Raw genomic sequence first — 24,733 nt, forward strand, 5'->3', positions numbered from 1 at the left:
GGCGCCGCGCGGCACGCCGGGACGCGTAGTCCGCTCCGCCGGGCCCGTCCCGGCGCCGCACGGCAGCGGGGCGGGCTGGGGGCGGTACGGGCCGGCGGACACGGGCAGGAAGGGCGAGCCAGGCCCTTGGTCCCCCGCCCGGCCCCCGCCACCTCCAGCCCAGCCTGTTGTACCCCCGCTTCTCCCCCGGCACACGCAGCGCCCAGACAAGGCAGACATGGCTGCGGGCGCTGTGACAGCGCGGACCTCCACACAACTTGCACAGCGGCAGCAAAGCTGCTGGAGGCTCATTCCCCCGTGCTATTTTCAAGATAAAAGTTCGGCAGCTTCAAACGTGCCACGTTAATCCAAGCGGTAAGACCTGGGAGCAGTAGGTTTAGCAGAGGTGCAGAATTGATCTGCTTTTCTTGGGAATTCTCTCTGCCCACTTACTCTTGGTTACAGAAATAACTACAAAAAGTTAAAGCTCTGACATTACAGGGGGAAAAGAAACATCTCACGAGTCATACAATGCATACAGCATTTATTTACGACATGCAACAAAAGCCACCGTTCCTGGCAGGACTGCTGTTAACATTCTACACAGCACATTCAAAGTTAAACTGCTTCCCTAGTGATGGCAGGAAGAACCGTATTCAAAGTCACCCATGTTTGATTAGAATAATAACAAAACAACAGGGATTGCATTTCCCTTAGAAGGAAAAATCCAGTTTAGTAAAGAATCCTAACTGAGCTGGAGTGGCTTTCACCACTGCAGTAAATTCAGCAGGAATTGGGAAACACTCCACTGAGGAACAGAAATTCATGAGGTTTTACATAAGGATTACAAAGAGTGATAAGCAGGTTTGCACACGGAGAGGCCCAGGGCAGGAAATACTCGAGGAGCCATTACACTCAAGGTGAATACACAGTTTTACTATAGGCCTACTATAAATGAGGTTATTAAAACTAAAATAATCCGGTTCTTAATTGTTGAGCCATCTGAATACAGAAGATTATTCTTCTATCTTCGCTATTGCTATGAGATTAAAAAGTGTTGTTTATTTCACTTACAGTCAGTTACGCTTTCTTTATCCATCAGCAAATGGAGTTGTGCTCATGACTGTCCGTGTTTGGCATCAACAGATCTCAAAGAGTTCCTTTGCTTTAAATCCAAGAGGCCTTTAGAAACTCTGCCTTGCTATCCTGTCTGTGTCTATGCAAATGGGCATTAATCCTATTTTACAGGTAGAAAAACACAAAATAAAGTGTTAACATCGCTAAGGCCACAGAAGGTATCACCCTCAGAGCATGGGTAGGTGCTAACACCTCATGCCCTTTGTACTCAGGTGGCTCCACAATCCATTAAGAGACTCAAACAAAACGTTGTTAGTGCTGGAGCTGCTCAGCGCTCAGTAAATTAGTTCCTGTCAGGGAGCAACACAGAGACGTGGCAAATGGGAAGACAGAGGCACAGAACACAACGGACTTGCCTTGCCCAGTGGTACCAGCAGGTCGGCAGCAGGAGACAGGTCCAGTTCTCCCAAGCGGCAGCCAAAAATGCAACATCAGAATGGAAGCGGCCATCTGACAGGTCTTTGCTCTTACCGTATAGTCAGGAACTAATTTTGGGACCTTCCACAACTCAAACTGGACATCTTTGGCACAGGGACACCGGGCAACTCTACAGTAAAAGCAGGACGTTTTCCTACAAGGTTTTCTAAAAAGTTCCTGAGGCTTTTGTGATGGGACAATCAGAGCTATTGCCAGAGCTGAAACCTATCCAAGTGACAAGCAGAGATGACTGCCCCGAAGGCCTGCTCCAGGGTATGCATTTATTCTCCTCAAATCTACAGGCAAATTAAAAAGAAAACAGAGAAGAGAGATTTCTAAGTCCCACAAGTACTCTAAAGGTGATAAAAAGCACTGGGCATGGCTGGTTACTTGGGTTTTAATGAATGGCTTACAGACATAGCACAACTGTAGCACATTTCAGTTAATTCCCTGTATAAAAATATTAATAAAGATATCAAAGTAAACGGCTGAGGAGTTGTTTAGTCTTAAAACGCTTTCACGCCTTTCCCTCTTCTTTTTGTTTTTCCTCATGGTAATAACTGAAGATTTCAAAACTGTTTCACAGGCAGTAAAGCCAAAGTATTGCCCTAACCTGATAATTATGTGTTTGGAACTTGACTTCGCCTCCCCTGCTCTTCTTATCTAAATCACGAAAGATTTGATGCTTCCAGGAACGAGCTTGCACTCATTGTAATCAATCCACAAAGTTTGACGTGGAAGCTACAGGATCTCCAGAAAGAAGGTCAATTAGAAGCAGTACATTGTAAGTAAATCTACTCGGGAAGGAAGGCCTTATTTGGGCAGGATTTTTGACAAATTGTGGCAAGAATTACTTTGTGGGAGAAGGTGCAGAGAAGCATGTTATTCCTGAGTAGTTAATAGGGGTCATTAAAGGGATAATGGGGGTGTCCAGCATCTCTTGCTACTAGCTTTCCGTTCACCTGTGAAGTAAACAGACATCATGTCAGAAAGAAAAATCCATTCCTACTCTCAGTTTCAAATTCTGCACGGTTTAGATTTCTAAATCTTCGTTACCCCAAATATCTGGGAGCATCTTTTTCAGCTTAAACTAGAGCTGCTCCTGTACCCCTGAGCCCTGTTAGCATTCTTGAAAGAAAAATTAAAGAAAACTAACTAAAAACAGAGAGAGATTTCTGTAGCCTAGAGCAAGAGCTTTTCTGCCAGCTGCTGAGGCTTGAAGAACTAGATTAAGAACAGTTAAAAGCCTTTTGCCTTATAGCCATTATTGAAAAAGCGTTGCAACATGTACCCTTCAAAACACTTCATAGGAATCGGAGTTTTTGCCTGTGTTTCCATGATAGAGTTGCTGGGCTGTTAATTTTACAGACTGATAAGAAGAAACACATGGAATAGCTTGTTCAGGGTCATACACTGAAGTATTAATAGTGTCAATGAACTCCTACATAGCACCTTTTGTTTAAGAACATTTCCATGGAAGACCAGCTTCTCCAGCTATAAAATGGGATGTTCACAGATAATGAAACAGGCTCAGGTTGGCCCAAAAGCAGACATGGCCACACAGATCTCAGTTCCTACATCCCACCTCTAAGCACTCAGATGCCCAGCTTGCATATGTAGTTGCATTAAGTCCACTGCAACACCAGCAACTTCTGAGGAGTTGAGGTAAAACCTCAATATTTGTGGAAAATATTTGGTAAAACCACAATATTTGTGGAAATTTAGGTGCAGCATTGGCAAAGAGATACACACACCTCCCTGGGTGACAGACCAGCATCATTCAGCTAAAACTTATGCCAAGCGACTAATGACTGAATAAAAGTTATTCAGTCATTGGGGTTTTTTTATTCATATAAATGTGATTTCTGTATTAATATGATGGTAGAGATCACTCAAAATGTTACAGGAACTTTCAAACCAAGTATCCACTCGCAAGTCCCTCTATTAGCTTGCAGTATAAACCTGCATTTCAAAGCAGCCACTGGAATCTCTAGGAATGAGTTGTTTACCGTGAAGACTACTGAAGTGTGAAATTAGTCACTTGGGGGCACCACAGAGCAGAAAAGTAAGATGTTAAACCTTAACACTCGACTGATGCTCAGATTACAATAAAATAAAGCTGAAATGAAGCTGCCATCTCAGGGCGATCCTTAAAACTGTAGACAAAAGCATCACAGTATCTTCAGGTCTCCTTATATTGTCTTGAGAGCCAACAACTTCATGTTCCTAGAACTTGTATTCCTTGTTTTTCCCCCCAGTTTCTTGCCCCCACATATTTTGCTATACTGAACAGGTCTTCAGGTAAGCATTCTTGTTAGCAGCATGCCAAGACAGCAGCTGCCAGAAGCAATGTTTCACGGAGCTGATTCCAGCCTAGCCCAGGAATTCGAGAGAAGGGGGGCAGACTGCAAGAAATCAGCAGTGAACACGTTCCAGGTCAGCTGTAGCTAACTATCAAAAATAGACAGGTCATGTACAACACCATCGCTCCTCTCCTGGCTTGCTAGTCATTCAAGTTTCCCTTAAGTATACTCCTTGGCCAATCAGATGTTTCCAAAAATTTGGATTTCAGGCTGGTGCAAGGTATGGCTAAATTATTTCCAACCTCTATCCAAGTAAGTTGCTTTTATACTTTAACAGCTCATTAAATTGTTTACTGGCAAGATAATAGCCTCTCCTCAGATTTTAAACAAAAACGCCATGTGGAGAAGAGTGGCACAACTATAAGAACCTGTGGTTACCTATCAACAACATATCAACACCGGGTATGACAGGAGCTGTGATATCATGGCCATGTCACACTTTGAAATCTGGACACTCTAACTTAGATTCATAGAGGAGATAGGCATGAAAGGCTAGACAGGAATTTTAATTCACAGATGATGAAAATTCTTTCTGATAAGCCCAGAAGGGATGGGCAGGAGACGAAAGGTTCCGCTAGAGACCTTACAGCTACAGAGTCACGTTTTAATTCTCCTCATCCTGCTTCTCCCTGTCTTGTTATCTGACAATACAGCAGTATCTTTGAAGCCCAGCTGCATCACATTAGCCCTTTTTCTAGCTGGATGCGCTGCCACTTTGAACTGTATTTCATCTCTCCTTTGTGAATCAGTGTGACCCGATCAGGTCTCCCAGGTAACAAAAGCACATGAATTGTCCAAGCTGGCTACATTCTAATGTATTTTGCAGTTTCACTGAGAAAACAACTTTGTTTGCAGTAGCAAAACACTTGAAAGAAACATACTATCAGCACCAGGTGTGCTTGTTCACAGATAAGCAGTTTGGTGTACAGACTCCCAAGCCATAAGCACAAAGATATATCTGTCTGCAGGGATGGGGAGGTTTATATTTATGCACACGTACTGAAACAACCCTACAGTTCAACACAGCCTTGAAGCGCTCATAAGCCCCAGCAGGACAAAGTGAAGGCTGTAACAAGCTATCTGCCCTTGATACAAGACATCCACCACATATTCACAGCTTCTCTTTTCTAACACAGACCAGTCACTCAGGTGCTCTCAAGTACTCAAAAAACCTGAATGGTAAGTCCTGGAGAAAAGCCTTCCCCAAATAATTCCTATAACCAGTAGCCACTGACTACTGAAGAATAATTTATAGGCAGACAGCTTCCAAATTTGCAGAGACCTACTGTATCTATGGAACATACTGTATGATAGAGAAGGGATCAATCAGTTCAGACTCATTACAGCTCAGTTGCCACATGTCAGTCAGTGACACACCAGGGAACAGCAACAGCTCTGTTGTATGATCAGAAGCAGGACAACAAGAAATGAGGAACACTATGAAGACAGGAGACAACAAGGCATTGAAAGCACTTTTTTTTTCTGTAGTGCAGCAGAAGGGACACGGTTATGTCCTTTAATAAAAGAAAGGCCAAGAAGTCTTCAACACATAAAACATGGGTTTCTCAGACTGGCTCCATATAGCACATGAGGTTTCATGTGACAGAGTAAACTACTGATGTGAAAAGATGCTGTGGCTAATGGATCTAGGAAGAAAAATAACACGGCCTAAGCCAAACTAAGGAAGGTCATTACAACAGATGCCGAAAGGAGGGACAACTGGTGGAGGGGACAAATTCCCTCATGTGACCTTCACAACGGATGTGGAGAACCAATAGCACCTGGGTCTTCACTGATCTTAAGAGGTTTATGGTGTAAAGTACATGGGGACAGCTGGAGCAAGGGGCACTTCTGGAGGAATGGCAAGGACCTCGCGCTGCTTGTACACGAGATGGATGAATCAGCAGAAGTTTGAGGTTTGCAGATGTGACTCTGGCTAAAGGCCATGGACAGGTCGGTAACGAGAACTCAAGAGAGCTGCCAGTAGCCAAAACAGAGACAAGTTTTTGAAACGCTACCTTTTTTGTACCCAGCTTTTGAAAAATGTTTCATTTTAAGTAGCCTAAAAAGACGTAGTGCTCTTATCCATAAGTAGTTCTGACAGGAACAGTAAAAGAGAGAAAACTGCAGAAACCCCAAGTTGTGGCCACATGCATGCAATCAAAACCATTAGAAACATGAGAAATTTACCGTAATCATTGGCACAATGTAACGCCAGTTCTTATTCAGGCTTCCAATGTGGCTCATCTCCTCTTCTGTGAGGCTGAAATCAAACACCTGAGAACAAAGGGCAAGAGGCTTTATTCAATAACTATAGTTTTTTCTTATTTAATTAATGTTGAATTTTACCTCTTGGTTTTGTTTCCTTTGTAAGTCACAACCATCAACCTGTGCCACGAATTTCCTCCGACATCCACAAACAACAGAACTAACCATAAAGGCAGAAAAGTTCATTCCACCTCTCGGTTATCCAGGACAGAATGGAAGAGCAGCCCTAACCCAAGACATTGCCAACTGTTCCAGTGCTCAATTTCAGGTGCTAGTGCAACAACACAGTTGTAACTGAAGCAAATACACACAAGACTGGAATATTTATTTAAGCTGTAGTTACATAATATCTTTTTTGTACTTTCAAAAAGAAAATCTACATGCTACATCAGAGTTGCAGGATCCTAGTGTTAAAACTGAAGTAAATTAAACATAATGCAACTTCTAACATTTCAAACACCTTCAGAAGCTGCAACTTGGGTAAATGCCTCAATGCCTCAAATGCCTCAAATAGAGGGAAATTCCACGCAACTCTGATCAACAGATTTTATGTATTTGTACAAATCTTGGCTTCAGGCAGTATTAGTCTTCTGTTCCTAAATACGAAGTTACAATTAAACCTGCTTCGTAATAAATACCAAAGCCTGAGGTGTTCATACACTTGCCAATTCAAACCTTATGCTGACACTGCACAGAACTCTTCCACAAAGATAAAACGCAGTGGGGCTGTTCCTCCAAGTGCTGCCTATTCAGTCAATATTCTGTTTCCATGTAGATCTAAACCCTGAATAACTGCAGAGATAACAGGAATTTCTTGACGTTTCTAGCAGCAAACTACATGGCAGAAATTGCTTTAATGGGAGTAACCATTACAGAAACAAGTCTTAACTTAAAACCAGGTATGTAACCAGCCAATCTGTATGATTAAGGGCTGAAAGAAGATCACAGGAAGTGATTCAGAGACTTCCCTTGAAATGATTGGAAGCCAGAGTTTTCCAATAATTTCTAAAGCGAACTGTGAATTTCTAAAGAGAACTACCTCAGAGCAGAAGTGAATCACACTAATTCTATTCCTTCATCACCATTAGAATGGCAGTTGGCTGCAGAAATAGTTATCAGCCCTCACTTGTGAGGCAGAACAACACTTACTCATAAATAAGAATGATTAAACATCATTAGGAGACTCCCTTGTTCGATAAATTTGTATCTCAGATAAATTTCAGTAAAGATTTTTCATTTAGACTTCTACCAAAGACACTCCTTAGCTTTTGACAACAAGACTGTGCATGTGCACACTCACACTCAGCTGCTTAAAACACAAGTAGCTTGCTTTCCAAAAATCTCCTAAGCATGTGCAGGCATTGATGAACAAGAATGAACCGAGAGGCTCAGCTCGTTGCTCTGCAAGGAGCAGGACAATATGTTACTCACACAGAACAGCATTGCTGAAACTGCTTTCCTCCATTTAAACTCACCTGGAGATTCTGCTGAATGCGAGCAGGAGTGACGCTCTTGGGAATGACAACCACTTCACGCTGCACTTGCCATCTGTTCAGAAAAGAGAGATTTTTCTATGTGTGCAGCCCAACAACCATGACATTTATTTTGGTTGAGTAATCATCTCTGGCAGCAGCAATACCACTTATGTTTCTATGTGCAATAAAAATACCCAGAAGAGAGCTGACGTATCACTGTTTTGTGTTAGGACCTACTATGTCCAAGCACAAGCGAGACAGAAGCCACTGGACTAATCAATGAGGGGAAGACATTAATGCCTTTGAACAAGCAAGTGTCAGGAGCTTCAAGCTAGAAACCCAAGAAACAGAAAAACGTACTCAAGAATTTTATGCAAGTTCTAACATGACAACCACCAAGAAACTAGAAGACCCAGATACCTCAAAAGTGCCTGTCTCGTGGTTTGAGCACGGTCTTGAACGTGTTCAGCTGGCAGAGTAACTTGCTGCTGCCCAAGATTGTGTTAGTGGTATCAACAGATACAAAACCAGGCAAAAAATGAGGATAAAAATCCAATTTTACTTTACAAGGTGCTGATCGCATTCCGGATATCACTCAGTCATTGCTTCCCAGCATGTAGTAGCTGGCTTTTGCTACATTAAGCAAAACAGCAAACAGTTCTTCAGTGCAAAGGAGGAAGGAGGTCTTTCCTCAGCCTCTCTTCCTGGGAGCCCATGTAAATGCAGCAGCAAGAGCTTAGGGGTTCAAGCAACTGAGTCCAAATTCAGTAGATAGCACTCAAATGTGGTACACTGGTGCCCAAATTGTCCCACTCCACTGTCTCTCACAATTGTTCTGTACCTGAGGATGATCTGTGCAGGTGATTTGCTGTATTTTTCTGCCAGTTTTTTGATCCCAGGTTCTTCTAGAAGCACAGGTTCATCTGGATTTTTCCACATGCGATCTGGAGAACCGAGAGGACTGTAGGCAGTGACAACCAGTCCTCGTTTCTGGCAGTGAGCTATCAGCTCGTTCTGAGCTAGGTAAGGATGGCATTCCACCTATTGAAATGACCCACAATGAATGGCTAGAGAACAGATACCAATACAAATCTCTAAACAAACAGGAAGCCAAAAGCACATCAGAACCAAACATTTCACAGGTCATTCCAGATTCTGCAAAACCTTATGAGGATAAGCTTTAATGAAAGAATGAAAAAGCGTCTGGTAGGCTAAGTTTACAGGAAAAGCAGAACTGATTGTCTAAATTTAGAGTGGATTTTCCCTATGTACCAAACGTGTCATCCAACAAGCAAGGAAGCTCTCTACAGAATGGATTCAAGTTACTACCCCACAGTCTGTCTTTCTTATAGACAAAATTGTTTCTCAAAGGGCAGATGAACTCTTCCACAGACCTGTTCAAGTAAGCAGATATAAACAGCCACAGAACACGGACACAGGCCTCCTCCCCAACAAATCAATCTGTCTGGGAAGACCACCTCTGTGTCCCTGCTCCTGCAGAGGTGGCTATATTCTTCTTTGTACTAAGCAGCTTCACGCCTTGTGCTAAACACACAGCATTGCTTTGCAAATCCTTCACTCTTATGGACACACAGGAAAGGTATTTGTCCTCTCCTTTATTCGCCTTACCTGGAGCACAGCTGGTTTGACAGTAGCCACGCTTAGTACATCATCAATCTGACGACTGTTGAAGTTTGACAGCCCAATGGCTTTCACGAGACCTTTTTCTACCAGCTTCTCCATAGCCTTCCAGGTATCCTTGTAATCAGTGTAATCATAACGCATCGTGTTATCAGGATTCTTTGGGAAGAGATTGTCCCCTCGTCTGTAGCAATCAAATGCAAAGTGTAAGTTCATATACCACATTACTTATGTTGATCCTTCACTAAAAGAAACTTTCCTCAAAGTATTCTCAAAAGCTTATACATAGTTTGGAGGACAGAATACAAATTGAGCTAATTTGCCCGTTGAATTCTATTATGCTGACTTAACCTATAAGAAATTATTTCACACAGAGTCTTTCCTATATAAACTTGTTATACAGTACTTTGAACGACTTACCCGCACAGCAGTGACTACATGAAAACCAATAAGCCACTGCACACACAGCAGCAGCTCTCTGCATATCTTGGTCCTAGCAAAACAGCAGCGCAGAGGGCAGCATTGGTTTTTCAGTTTGTTCTTGAGGGAGGACTGATATTCTTCATAGTCTGTTTAGTTGCTACCAAAGATATCTTGCTTTAAGAGCTATCTAGAAGATACTGTATTCAAAATACACTCGTTTCCCACTCCTCCTGGATTCTGTACCAGTGTCAGCATTCGATACAAGCGCAGATTCTCAGAGGTCTTAACATGTACATAGTCATTGCAGGCTGGATGTGTTTCCAGTTAGTCATACCAACCCATTTAAAAATCCAATTTTACCATACCACCACAACCCCCATAAACAAACAAAAAAACCCAGACACAAATAAGCAGGTTCTGCCAGGTGACACCACCACACTGCCAAAGGGCTCTGGAAGAGCTCTGCTTCACAACCACCGCAGGAATCTTGCCAGCTCAGGCCTCAGAAACTGTCTTACACAGCTTTAACTCAGCAGCCAACAGCGCGAGAAATCGCATCAGCTGGGGACAAGGGGAAAAGGTTTTGTTCATGTCATTGATAAACCTAGAACCAAAAATAACTCTAAAACCCTTATGGGCTCGCAACTCAGAAAAGCAGCCTCACATACCAAGAGTAGTACGTTAACTGAGATTAATTTTCAAGACCTTGAAGCACTGCAATTTTCATCCAAAGTCTATTTTATTTTCAGTGTAAACACATTAAAACAGTTAGAGTAGAGCTACTGGGAAACTGAAGAGTTTCCAATGAGAAAACATGAAACTGCTTTATTACAATGTCAGCTTTGCCAACAGTTTCCATAACATCAAGCAAACTTAAATATTAGTAATATCTGAATATACATCATTATTTGTGTTACGATCAAAGCAATGTTTAATCGTTTGGTGCTTGTTTTGGTTTTTTGTGTGTTTTTTTTTGTGTTTATTGTTTCCCCTCCTCTCTCTCAATTAAATGGAAATCAAACCTGTTTCACAACAGGGGGAATTTTGAACAGCTCTTCCTCCAAGCCAGCTCGAGTTGGAAACATTTCCTCATTCTGGTACACTGAGGAACGTATTTATTTCTTTACCATCTTTCCTCCTACTAGCGTTACATGCTTTGTAAAAGTCAGTTCATATGACTAGAAAGGGGAAAAACACATCCTCAGATTTGCAAGCAGACAGAAGCCCCTTAATCTGACAGGGTTTGCACTGTTGATTGAAGTCTCCATACAAACACCTGGGAAGGAGGTTTATTCCCCCCCGGCCTTTTACTGATTGTAAGAGGGGGAAGAACTGCTTCCACACCTACCAGAAAATAAAGCAAGGAACTCTGCTGCTGATGGGGCTGTAGGGTAAGTGCATTTAGCACTTAAATGGAAAACTCATCTTGTATTTCCTCAAATCATGTAATTACTGCAATTAAAGTGTCATAAGAAGTCATTTTCATTTCTTCCTCATACCAATACCGCAATACTGCATGTGCTTGGCCACTCCAGTACAGTTAACAACTACTAGGCAGAAGAGTTGTCTTCTTTGCAAAGCACTTAATTCTCATTTTGCAGATAAGAAAAACTACAGCACAAAGCAGCTTCGATATTTCCCCAAGGTTACCACGTAGGTCAACGGCAGAACCAAGAATAGCAGCCACACTTCCCTGATGTCTAGATGAAGACACTAAACTATTTTAAACTTCTAGTATATTTTAAACTCACAGAATTCACCTCACATCGAGCCAAATTTTCAGGCAGTACAAGATGGCAAGCTTCAATATAGAAACTTGTCTCATGAAGCTTTACTACTTTTTCCCAGTTAGACTACTTTCAGTTACCTAACTTTGGCACCCATGCCAAACTGTCTCAAGTTTAGCAATCCTAATTTCATTATGTTGTTGTTCTCACAATTAAAAAATTTCAGTAATTGCTTAAAGATTTTAAATTAAAGACTTAATACTCATTTTTCCAGCCTCATCATTGCTAAACAATGAGAATAATTATCCCTTTTCTATTTACAATATTTCTACACAAACCCAGAAGTTTTGTCCTCTCTACTGTATGTTTATAGATGTGATACAAATCTAACAGCAAACAAATTCCCACCCAACTGAGGTTCAAAGAATGAAACTCGAGCAACTGTTTCCGTGAATGAATGGACCAACTGCAAGCGTACAGCTTATGGGTGGGAAGTGTCTATATGGCAGTCCATAGGACTGCACCATTAGCCACACTGAAAAACACCTTGCAGGCAGCGTAACAAGGAAGAAACGCACAACCCAGAAAGAAGCTCCTCAGGACACAACACCAGCCACTTATGCAAAACCGAGGTTTCTGCTTTCTGTGCCCTTTCCCGGTAGAACTTACTCAAAGGCATGAGGCCAGTGCATGAGGTACAGGTCCAGGTAATCCAGTTTCAAGTCTCCAAGTGTTTTCCTTAGTGCTGGCTCCACATCATCTGGGTGGTGCTTGGTATTCCAGAGCTTTGATGTTACAAACAGGTCCTCCCTCTTAATAACCTTTCAGAAAAGGAGAATATCATAATTTACTGGATGAAGTTCAGAAAGGGAACTCCAGCAATTCCCCAACTATCTTTAAAACCAGTACAACAATATAAGGTGTTTGGTTTTTGTTGGAGTTTGTTCGGTTTTTGTTTTGTTTTCAAGGTAACACACGGAACCTACAAATTAAACCTTTTTGTCTTGCCATCTGGTATATTTTTGAAACAAACACTTGCATTAACAAGTCCTAAAGTATAGTAAATACTTAGCAATTTAGTAGAAGTTTTGAAAAACAAAACAATCCTGCCCTCCACACATACTTTTCTCCAAACCTTCCAATTCAAGGGTTAAAGCCACTACTAAGTGTGATGTGGCCATAATAAAGATTGCTGAGTTTATTCAGATGTAAATTTTGTAATTTCTATTTAACAATTCACACATTCTAGGCACAACCAGCTAACTTAATATACTCATCACATGTTACAAACCAAGAATGCTTCTCTTGGAAGGACTGTGGGAAAATAGACAGAAGTTTCCCCAGATCTCTGCACTGAGGTTTCTAAGTTCTGGGAGGAACACACTAAGAATTGAGCACCCTGTACCCTGTATGGGAAGGGTAAGACGTAGAAATGAAACAAATGGAAAGCTGGTTAACTAAGAAGCATAAAAGACAAAAGGGAGATCATATTTACAAGCTGAACACCATGAGAGGGCACTTCTCACTGACTTACATAGGACCAAGCTTCACTCAAGTCTGTACTTTGTAGAAGCTGGAATTATTAATTACTTAGTTCCTCTCCTCCAAGCATTCAATTATTTGTATGTTTCACATACGACTTGTATTCAAAGAGAAGGATGTTTCAAAAATTCTAGTTTTAAGTTAGCTAGCTAACACAAACTGAATAAAAGAGTCCTATGCATCCTTTTACTAGTTACCACATCTAGCAGGAAGGAATCCTTGGGACAAGCTGAGAACAGGCTCCCTCAAGCCAATCACATAACAAAGAGGTTGCCCTAAAGCCAAGGCAAGAGCAGCAGGAACATAACAACGTTCTTTGCCGAGCTGTGAGGCTGTACAGGTAATCCTTCTGGCCCCTCAGGCCAACAAGAGCAAGGGGATGAATTTAAGATTCCACCTCAGATCATCCATAAGAATGCCTGCCACATCGCTTTTTATTTAAGCCATTGACTCTCACTGCAGGCCCCAGAGTCACAGTTACCAAACCTTCAAATGCAACCACTGGTTTTTTTTAAAGTACATATTTACTCACATTTGATCTATAACCAAGAAAACAACAGTTGCCAAACTCGCCGTGGCTACCCACCACTGCATGCTGTTCTAGACTGGCAAACTAGAGTAACTTTTCATATAAAACAGGGCAAATATATTCCATTTTAACTAGTGATTCTGGGAATCTCCTGGTTTTTGGAGGCATTTTCTGTAGTTTCCCTGCAAATATTCCTGACAATATTTCTTCCTCCTGACAGTCAGGATGGTTATAGATGAGAAAGCGCTCTTTCATGCCTGCTCCTAATTAATAGGGAACAGCTGGGATACACCAGGAGGAAAATCTACAAATGTTCAATTTACAGTCTACTTTCAGGTCACAGTTGCAAATTTTGATATAACACACAGTCCACATGGTGGTTCTTGTGTTTTTACCTTATTGGGCCCAAGGCATTCGTGGAAAGCCTCACCAATCTCTGCTTCATTGCTGTACGCTGCTGCGCAATCGATGTGCTGATAACCCACACTTAGGGCATATTTCACCGCCTCTTTCACCTGTAATAGAAACAATCCAATGCAATCAGTGAAAGGGGACACATGACTGGAAGTGGAAAAGAAAGTTAGGGCCTTAGTGAGGAACACACCCAAAGTACAGATCTACATAAGGTCATGAGACAAACAGAGCAGGATACCGTCCTCTGTGTTGCAGCTTTAGCAGTGAAAAGCTAATTGCCAGCAGATACTGCAGGAGGAACAAGAAAACAGACCATGCACACAGGCCAAGCGTGCAGGGACTCACCAGACAGAATTGGGATTCCTTCTTAATTATAGTTGTCTCACTTGCCTTAAACACAAGATGAGCTTTAAGAAGCACTTTTCAAATAAATCATGGCTTAGGAAGAAAATCTTGAACTAGCAGACCAATGAATCAACGTCAATCAAGCCTGGAAGGCATCGCCCCTCTCCCGGTAAAGGAAGAGTCTGTTTTCTAATTCCAGAATTGCGAGAGTTTGGGTTTGGCTTTATTGCTAACACTTCATTTCCAAGATAATGCTATTTTATGGCACATCTTTCCTTCATGTCTCATTCTCACTGATTGCACAACAGTGGAATATTGACCTTCTGGCTTGCAGGGGATCTCCTGACCATGGTCACAACTTTCTGTTTTGCTTTCCGCACTGCAGACAACAAAGGTGTTGCCAACAGCAGCACATCCCTTGCAAGAATCAAGAATTATTACATAATTCGGTCATCATCATCTCTGGGTGATGAGCAGTAAGTAAAATCTATTCCATTTAACTTCCAGTGGGCAGTAAGCACGTGTTCTCTTTTACATCTATCCAACTGAAGTGCTACAGTTAAAGTACATGCTATCTGCACAGTGATTTCTATACGTTGCTCTCCACTGACTTGCCTCTTGAGACTGCGGGGGACTGTAAAACATGCTGTGTAGAACGCTTGATGCAACAGGGTCCTCGTGTATTTATAGAGATTACGTCTCTCTTGTCAAGAGATAAAACCTGTCCACAAAGGCTAGAGAGAGATTGATTTATTTCAACTTAATAGAAGTGGATTTCATTTATTTTTCTTGTCAAGAACTGCAGTAAAGGCAGACACAGGATATTCTGACTGCATTCTTCGGCATTTTGAGAGGAAAACTGGAATGTAGACCAGTTTCCCTTGCCCAGAATGACAAAGCACTTCTATTTCAGCAGCCAAGTAAGCTCTTCCTTTCCCTGGCAGGATGGTTTTCACAGCCCTTATTTCGCTTTGTTAAAGACATTCCTCAGAAGGTCACCACAAAGTCAAGGTAATTCTGAAATCACTTCCAACATAGTAAACGCTTTTCGGATTCAATATCCACCCTCCCAAAAGGTGAGCGTTGTGGAAAAGAAAACCAGCAATGTTCTTTGTACTAATCACCCATTTCCTCTATCAGGATAATATTTTTTCTAATCCAAACAGGCACAAAATTTGCCTAAAAACAAAAATAGGCACCATGTGCAGAAAACTATGGATAAGACGTTCCAAATGTGGCTCTGCAAAGCAATAAACAGGAGGCTGTATTTCTGTTATCAGCAAGTTTTGACAAATTTCTAGCACTGAAAAACTGAGACTGGTCACTTAAATAAGGTTTGCATTTGCGCAAAAGCTGTGTTTGCATAAGCTAGTCTCAGCCTACTAAGACATTCCAATGTGAAGAGAGTTCCTGTTCCACACAGAAGGCCAACAACCAAGAGAAAATGTGCAAAAAAAGCATTTCGGGGGGGGGAGAAAAAAACCTAGTAACAGATAGATGTAAATCTAAGAAAAGTACTTTGTTTTAACAAGAAGTTTTGTATTTTTGAGGTTATGTTCAGACAGGTACATACATTTCCTGGGGGGTAGAGGAAAAAAAAGAAGAAAAAAAGAATACAAGAAAAGCAGTTGGAGATACATACGCCTCTGGATCTCTGGTGTTGTGAAGTAACAGCCAAAGGATCCTTCAAGCATTCCTTATACTCTTTACTTCAGTCTGTCGATACTGCTATAGAAGGTGCAATTACTGAGTTTTGCATTAGGCAAGTTGAGCCACACAGCTCAAGTGTGACTCACAACCCGGCACCATATAACTGCAGAAGGCAGGACTGAAAGAACCTCGAGATATCGAGTCCATCCTCATGCCCCACAGCAGGGCCAACTAAGTCTAAACCACTTCCACACACATTTGTCAGAACCCTTCTCGTTAGTGACGGGTGGTCTATTCCAATATTTAGACATCTTTATCTTCAGAGCCTTTTAGATGTCTAACCAAGATGGTCCTGATACCACACCCTGTTTCTCACAGACATGAAATCCGTCGCTTCCCCTTTGTGAGGGATTTTTGCGTGTTTGGAAAGCGTCAGCATGACTCCTCTCAAACCTCTCTTGACCACGTAACTGCAGCTTCCATCACAACGCACCTTTCCTAAGCCTTGCGTCACTGTTGCTGCTGGCTCGACAGCTGGGTCCTGCTTTTCTTGATGTGGTTTGCCCAAAACCAGCCCCTGTATTGCAGCTGAAGCTGTACAGCACTGTATAGCAAACTGCTAGGAACTACACTCCCATTTATACATCCTAGCAAGGAACATGGCCTTCTTTTGTTTTTGAAGATGAAGAAACACAATATTGCTAAAAATCAGTGGCAGATTGAGAAAGAGAATCTCCGAGTCCCAATTCATTATAATACCCACTATTAGATTTCCAGTTCTTCAATTAGCCCATCACAAGCTAAAAAAAAACTAGCAAGTCATCTTTACACTTCCAAGCAACACAGAGTTCAAGTGACCAGGGAGCCTCTTCTGCACAGCCCCAAGCCATCCTGACGAGGCTTTCACCCCAACAGTTCCACTCAATGATACCTGGAAGGAACAGGCTCTGACAGCCTGCCCTGCTGCCTGAAACGCTGCCACATTTTAACAGTTCGAGTATATTTGCTGACAGGAAACAGGGAAAAAACAGATCATCAGTCCACATGATATCCAGATGCCACATGACCAGAACATAGGCGTTGCAGTATCACAGTTTGTACACACTGTGCTAAAACATGCTGAAAAGGAACTCTGACCACCACAGAAGGAATGGCAACTTGGAGCTGACATCTAAAATAAAGAGGTTTGCCTCCTATAGTTCAGATACAGAATTCAAGTTCCTTCCTTAATGTATACCAGCAGTAGTGAATTTTTGTGTATCTAACAAGGATTCTCTAGATTGCCTAACAAACTTTTCAAGAACTAAACAGTCTCCTCCATAGCTGCAACCCTGTCACAAGACACCCAGCCTGACTGGTTTTCCTCTTCAGCTTTCCTGAAGTTTCACATAGAAAAATACAACATCCCTCAGCCTTACGTCTCTCTTCCCAACAGAATCAGCCTCTGTCTCTGCAGGTTAAGCTGTTCATGTGCTGGGGATCAATCCTCCAGGTTGAAAGCACAGCCCACTTGAGAAAAGAGAACAAAGGATTAAAGGACTACAGATAATCAAGGTCCAATATTAACAAAAAAGCACTACTGATATTCTTGATGCTCCTGTCTGAATGGACTATGCTTTGAGCTCATTCATGCTGCCAGTTCATAAGCTTCTGTGCTTGTTTCCTTCTGTTCAGTAGCACTTCATCATGTTCCCATAGTAACATGTGAAACAAATTTCTCTTCTAATCATGTAAACCAGAAAACATTGTATTATTAATTTCCCCTGTCTGATTTTACCATGTAGGAAACCAGGGCTGCAATGAGACCATTGTACTGGACAGCTAAGATCCAGGTACAAGGACAAAGCTTGTTTAGGATCAGCAACAGCAATAATAAAGAAACTAATCAAGACAGCAAGGTCAAGACCAAAAAGCAGCCTGGCAAGGAAAATAATTACAATCTGCAAAATATTTACCTGAAATAATTTAAAAGCAATCTCTTCCACTCTTGCTTCTAATGCAGCCCTTGCATGAAAGAGTTTTCAATAAATAGCTTCTAGTTTGGAAACAACTAAATTAAATACAACCAATAATTATTCTTCTGCTCTGTAGGTTTTTGTCTTAGTCTTCGATTCACAATCACAATGATTCTCCCTGAACAACATTATGTCCTTTTAAGGGTAAATCATTTGGACACACCGTCAAATTGCTGGTCTGTATTTGAATTTGATAAATCTCCATTTAAAAATGCAAACAGTTTTGAAAAGTGATAAAAAACTAATTTATTTCTTCCGCAGGAAAGGAATAGCGCCAGCTTCTGTAACTCTGGTCATTGTGACCACACTTTCTAGATCATGTCTCCAATACATTCTGGGAGTGAGTCCTAGTAAGACTGTAAAGATTCCACAGAAGTGACTCCCATTGGCTTCTGTGGGACCCCAAAGAAGTTCTCTGGATCCCATGTGGGGTTCGGCTGCCAGAAGTGCTGCTTACCATGGCAAAATCCATCTGAACTAGGCTTAAATTATGCACAAGCAGGATCTTTGCAGGTTGTTTTATAAGACTGTACTTTCCTCAGAACTGTTAGCACAGAAAATTAACAATACATTCACATTTTGTTTAGTTTCAGGCATTTGTTTTAGCACAATGCACATTAAACTGCTTTGCACACCAATTCATCCATTAAGTTCCTGCATGTTAATAATCTTAATTTAGCTGTCAGTTTATGTTTTAAGTACAGAGCTGAACATTCACCCCGTCCTCATTTAAGAGGTTGACTGAGCTCTCACACCAACTCAGCGTCCACATTAGCAGAGCCTCTGTTCCCAACAGATCCACAGTCCTGACAGTTGTTTAGACAGGCAACCCAACAATAAAAATGGCCCTGAATAGATTCAATTTTTATAGCTCATTTCCCACCTTTTCCTGTAGCTGGCATGAGCAAAAAAGCACAATGGGTCATCTTGAGAAGAGTTTTAACTTTCCCTCTCAGTCAGGAGCACAGTGTCATCTGACATACTCAAAAAAACATCATGAAGCTAATACAAAAGGCATTATAACAAGATTAAAACCAACAACAACGACCAACAATTCCACCAAGCAAAAGGACACTCCTGCTGGACACGGCACATACCTGCTGTGAAAGGCAATCTCTGCCTGCAGGAATTTATCTTTTAAACAAATGAAACAGAAAGGAAAAGACAGACAAAGGAGAGAAGTATTACAACAGGAGGCACAGTCCATAGCATGCAAACATCCCCACAGACAGTTTGCAGCAACACACAATTGCTTCCAAGTGTGGTGTTTGCCAATTCATTGCATTGAGAAGCAGAGTGAATGTCTAATGACACGTTACCCTTCTTAGTCTAAAAGCAGGATGACCCAAGCAAGTTCTTAATTTTTCTGCTAAATGTAGGCTAACCACTAAAACAAGACTGAGGACAAGAACAACTAGAGTTCTTGCCTCCCAAAACAATGCTTTCAGCTGAGTCATCAGCCCAAGCCAGAGGGCCATCTGGTCAGAGGGGCAGCCTGAGGATTTCCCAGGTCAGGCACCATATTACAGCTACAGCACCTCCCCTGTCTTGGCTTTTCCTTGCACTCACCAGCATCTTTCATCTCCCCGAGCACTATTGCCTAAAGCCTGGGCTAACAAGTCTTAATGGATCTGCTGCCAATGCTGCTTTTGTGCCTTAAGGCGCCAGTCATGCAAATCCATACATACATTCCACTGACTTCAGTGGACTCAAGATTAAAGCCATCCAAGTGAAGGACTCAGGCGTCAGATCCAGGATCTTCAAAATAGGTGCACAAAACACAAATACTAGTTGAGAGCACAATATTGTGTTGTTCTCTGCTTACCTGGCCACGGTCACTTTTCCAAGTTCCCAGTCCTATGAGAGGCATCTTCTGCCCAGTGTGGAGTGCAACGAAGCTGCATGCTGCAGACATTTTTGCCTAAAAAAAGAACAAGAACAAACTGAGTTTTGCCACAATTCAGTAAGCTGCAACAATTTACCTTTTCTATGCAAAACCAAAAGTCACAGAGGTCCTCTTGATGCTAGAATAAAGATGAAGCGGGTTCTTTACAGTCTTTACTGGTATAAAGGAGACAAACAGCTACCCCGGAGAGACTAGAAAAGGAAGCCTTTATTTCATCCTCCTTATTCTCTTTTCTCCTTTGCAATGCACAGGTTTAAGATTTCTCACTGTTGAGAAGTGCAACAACATGCAATTAACAGAGAAGTTCAGGTGAAAACATGCCTTCCTTTTTTCTTTTAATCAGCAGTTCAGCATTGATGAGGCAGAAGGGAGCAAGAGATGTTCGTCTGCCCTTAGTGCACGGTAATTCCATGGAACCTCTGCACTAAGTCTCTCACCAGTTTACTACCAGCTGGCTCAGGAAACAAGCTCTAATCACTGCCGCAGTTGGGGATAAACACACTTTGTCAGAAACAGCTGGTGCAGGTTAAGGTTTGAAGACCTGACACAGGAATGGTTTTCTTTAGAAGTGAGTGGTAAAGGCATTTATGAAGGCACAGCCCAGAAAAACAAACAAACATTCCAAAGAACATCATTGCTGGAGGACCAGTCCCATCTTTTTATGCCACATATGTGTTTTGTCATCCTTGAATCCAAATTTTCCCCAACTCAGAGCTGGACTACAGCTCATTACCAAGGCTGTCTTGCATTGTGAGGAAAACCAGAAACATTTTGGCTTTCTTTGCAACAAGCATAATTGTTAATGAATTGTTCTAACACCTGCAACAGGCGAATGCTACCAAATGAGAAGACTACTTTAAAAAAACATCCCTGCCTGATGCGAAGTCAGGACCAGCAGAGAGGACAAAATGGAAGCACTTTCAAAGCTGGACACTAGGAAACAACACCTCAGTACATAGACCACATAAAACTGGTGTATATATTTTTTTAATCATTCTGACATAACTAGAAATAGCTGTGTGTAAAGTGAGCTAAAATGCAATAAGTCCTTACATATTTATGTGTTTTTCATTCCAAAATAACGTTGTCTCCTGCTCTTTTCTGTCTCCATGCTCGTTCAGAAAGGGACATTGTCTTTTTAAGAGCTCAGATATTCCTTGCTCCCATTCTGCCAAAATCTGCATGGGCACTCTTATGGAAATTCAAGACTAAGAGCTCAACCCTTACACAAGATGTATTTCAAGTACCAACAAAATGCAATAACTAGCATTGCTATTACAAAAAGCGTCACGCACCTGATTTAACGCAAATTCACAGAGGAGAAACGTTCTTCTGTTACTAAAGGGAGAATTAGAAAAAAGAGATTATGTAAAGTCGGTTGTCACTTTGAGCCTGGGCTTCTCTCTCCTGCTTAGCACTGCGATATCTAAGGATTTTCCCTGTGAAATTCAACGGAACAAAGGTCCAGCAGGATCTTCCATTACCTCCTGCTGGCTTTACAGCTGTTGTGAACAGCAATCTGCTCACAGCGGCAAAGCTTTTTATCAAAAGGGAAGGTTTTACAGTGTGTCCCAACATCCTCACAATCTGGTCAAACTTATAAAAAGAAATTGCACTCAGGACAAGCTCCAAACCCAGATAGCTGATTTCAGCAGATGCTGAGGAACTCAGGTCCCAAGTTCAACTGTGTCCAAACTCACCAATGTTATTTAAAAGCAACAAAGAAAACCAAGCACGCAATGTTGGCTGAATGGCTGACTATGTAGGAGGAATGTATCACAGAATCATAGATTTCAAAGCACAGCATTCCCACAGCATACTATCCCAAAATAGCTGGGCCTTCTCCACATTGTTATCATTTTCCTCAGACAATTAAGTCCCAGTTGATGGACATGCTCACACTGAAAGTTTATATTTTCAAATTCTTGCTTAGCTTCTCAAGCCATGTTTTCGTAGATTTACAGCCCACAGCAAACACCCCCCTTGTTTCACAGAGACCTAACAGATTAGTTGGAGCAATCCTGACCTGAAGGGCCTTGTTCACCATGGAGCTGGTGACCCATGTAACAGGCGACCTGAGTAGGTCCAGGCTCGTCTTGTGCTGTGCTTCACACACAGCGTGCCCTTCAGGCCTGTGCTGGGGGACACACAACCCGTGGCTGCGGGATGAGCCCGGACAGCTCATTGTAACAGCGTCTGCAGGCAGCTCCCACTTGGTACCCATGATTCCACCACCTACGCGTCCTTGCCTTTATCTAAAAAAGCAGAACTTCTCACGCAAGCATCCTTTTTGTTTGACAGCAGAAATGATGAATAGAGCTGTTTTCTTGTAAAAGAATCTCTAATAGCTCGAGTGACTGAAACAGGGTAACCCTTTCTATGGACAGGGACCGCGCACAGACCAGAGGAGGCCTGTTCAATGCCGCCCAGCTCAGGGCTCCTGGCACCCAAAGTGATGCAAGATTTTCAGCACTACCCTCTTTCTTCATAGGGTAGCTCTACCTAACAGCCTTTGAGATGGTTCTTCACAGAGCCTGAGGGCCTTTCTTATCGGAATTGTAATTGACCAGCACCTCCTGGTGCAGAACAGCAGTTAAACAAAAACCATTAGCTCTGGATTTGCACTGAGATGTATTAAGCCCAGGTGCCGGTGCTAAAGACAATCAGTAAAAAAAACTGCAGGTGTTCATCCATTTTTTGAGGTAGAAGTCTCTTCTGAGCCTGCACAGCAATTCTGCAGCCAGCTACACACAAGTGGGTGCTTTTTACCTGAATTTAGTTGCCTAAATAAAGGAATCATCATACAATACAACTAAAGGCTTTCTGATTCACACTGGCCTGTGATACAAGTAAAACACAAACCTTATGCTTTACACAACCATGTTATGCAATCACCTTAAATGCAACACTCTAGCCCAGAAGACAAGGTACACGTTTAATCGATAACTAGCATCAGCACATTTTCTAAGAACCATCTTGCTTCACTTAAGTGTTGTATATTAACATTGCAGAGAAAGAAATACAGCCTCTGAATGAACAGAAATGTGTGAGAATTAGAAACACTAGAAGAAAATACACTAATTAATACTTTCCACTCAGATTCTTCCCCCTAACGAGATGTAAAATAAGTACAATGTCTGCTAGCCATCATTATTTGATTCATTAAAAAGCTGGAAGCCTCTTTTCAGAAGGGCAAAGACAAAAACAAACACAGAAGCAAACCCATTCTGGACAAAGCAAGATGTGGTTTTGGTTTAACAACACTCACCTATTGCTACATGCACATAAAAGAGTTAAAGCGCAGAGTAACTCAGAGGTGGTGAGGGGAGCCTGGCCAGGGTGCATTAACAACCAGAGAAGTGTAAAGTACACCTGTGCATCAACCCACACCTACAACTCATTTTCAAACCAAAGCAAGGACCCTTCTATTGGTAAAACACATATAAATATGCATTACACAGGATCACAGACTGTCAGGGATTGGAAGGGACCTGGAAAGCTCATCCAGTGCAATCCCCCCATGAAGCAGGAACACCCAGATGAGGTTACACAGGAAGGTGTCCAGGTGGGTTGGAATGTCTGCAGAGAAGGAGACTCCACAACCCCCCTGGGCAGCCTGGGCCAGGCTCTGCCACCCTCACCGGGAACAAGTTTCTTCTCAAATTTAAGTGGAACCTCTTGTGTTCCAGTTTGAACCCATTACCCCTTGTCCTACCATTGGTTGTCACTGAGAAGAGCCTGGCTCCATCCTCCTGACACTCACGCTTTATATATTGATCCCCATGAATGAGTCCCCCCTCAGTGTCCTCTTGTCCAGCTCCAGAGCCCCAGCTCCCTCAGCCTTTCCTCACACGGGAGATGCTCCACTCCCTTCAGCATCTTGGTGGCTGCGCTGGACTCTCTCCAGCAGTTCCCTGTCCTTCTTAGATTAATATGCATAGATAAGCAAAGGGATATATTGAAAATACGGAAGTCCCTGCTATGGGATCGCTTCTGCCCCTCAGAGCGGGGACAACCCTCCAGAGTTCGGCTCCCCCGTAGGCGCCGAACGTGCCCCTTATCGAGGCGGCCCAGGGAGAGTCGGGCCCGCCCCGCCGCCGCTCCCGCACTCACCCGCCGCCGAGCACGATCTGCTGCCGGCAGCGCCGCCGCCCGCTTGTACCGCCCGGCCCGGCTTCGGCTTCCGCTTCCGCCGGGCAGCGGCCACCGGGCCGAGCGGCCCCTGCGCGGCCGGAGTTCGCCGCAGCCCAGCGCGGGCTCCCGCGGCGGCGCCGAGCCGTGCCGAGCCGTGCCGTGCCGTGCCGAGCCGAGCCGTGCCGAGCTGTGCCGTGCCGAGCCGAGCCGAGCCGTGCCGTGCCGTGCCGAGGGGCCGGGCCCAGCTCACACAGCGCGCCGTGTAAAAACAAATCAGAAATACGGGAATAGGTTCGTGTCTCCCTCCGCCGCGGCGGCGCTGGTGCGGGTTTTCCTGCTAGGACGGCGTTTGAAGCACCGACCCGCTCCCGGGGAATTACCGGGTTTGCCCTGTTTGTCTCTCGCTCTCGGTTCGGTTCCCATCAGGAAATACAAATCGCCCGGACTCTCCTATTTACAACCGCACACTAAAGTGATAAATCTGGTGGACTGCACCACAGAGGGAAACTACGGCATACAAACCTAACAAAGACAACGTGAACTGTATCTGTTTATATAAAAGTCTAATCAGCTCGAAGCTGTTTTTCCTGAAGGAAGACAGAATTTCCCCAGTTTTATTTGCAGCCCTAAATAATTGGACTCCAGGGGAATCACACCACCAGTTACACTTGTTTTGCTTCAGCTTTTGTGCTAAAAGGTGCATAAAGAGGCGCCTCCTGAGAGGACTGAGGCTCTTTTTGTTGCAGGTGCACAAGAATGCATTTCCTT

The 24,733-nt window shown here is 42.9% G+C and overlaps 2 protein-coding genes across 3 annotated transcripts in view; one reads left to right on the forward strand and one right to left on the reverse strand.

The window, feature by feature from the left end:
• The window catches only part of CCDC17 (coiled-coil domain containing 17), a 66,791-nt gene that overhangs the window by 16,901 nt on the left and 25,157 nt on the right, over positions 1-24,733 (forward strand). The window lies entirely within an intron of this gene.
• AKR1A1 (aldo-keto reductase family 1 member A1) lies at positions 507-24,161 on the reverse strand. Of its 2 annotated transcripts, XM_065071522.1 has the most exons (10): positions 23,945-24,033; positions 21,127-21,169; positions 19,751-19,846; positions 13,897-14,016; positions 12,100-12,251; positions 9,269-9,464; positions 8,481-8,680; positions 7,640-7,712; positions 6,087-6,173; positions 507-2,495 (listed from the first exon to the last, which is right to left on the reverse strand). In XM_065071522.1, exons 3-10 carry the CDS (start codon positions 19,838-19,840, stop codon positions 2,430-2,432), a joined length of 984 nt encoding a protein of 327 aa, XP_064927594.1. In that variant the 5' UTR covers positions 19,841-19,846; positions 21,127-21,169; positions 23,945-24,033; the 3' UTR covers positions 507-2,429. The 2 variants fall into 2 exon arrangements, with proteins under 2 accessions (XP_064927594.1, XP_064927596.1); XM_065071524.1 differs by lacking the exon at positions 21,127-21,169 and having other exon boundaries at positions 23,945-24,161.

Source organism: Columba livia, chromosome 8 (assembly GCF_036013475.1).
Source record: "Columba livia isolate bColLiv1 breed racing homer chromosome 8, bColLiv1.pat.W.v2, whole genome shotgun sequence".
In the NCBI taxonomy this organism is placed as follows: domain Eukaryota; kingdom Metazoa; phylum Chordata; class Aves; order Columbiformes; family Columbidae; genus Columba; species Columba livia.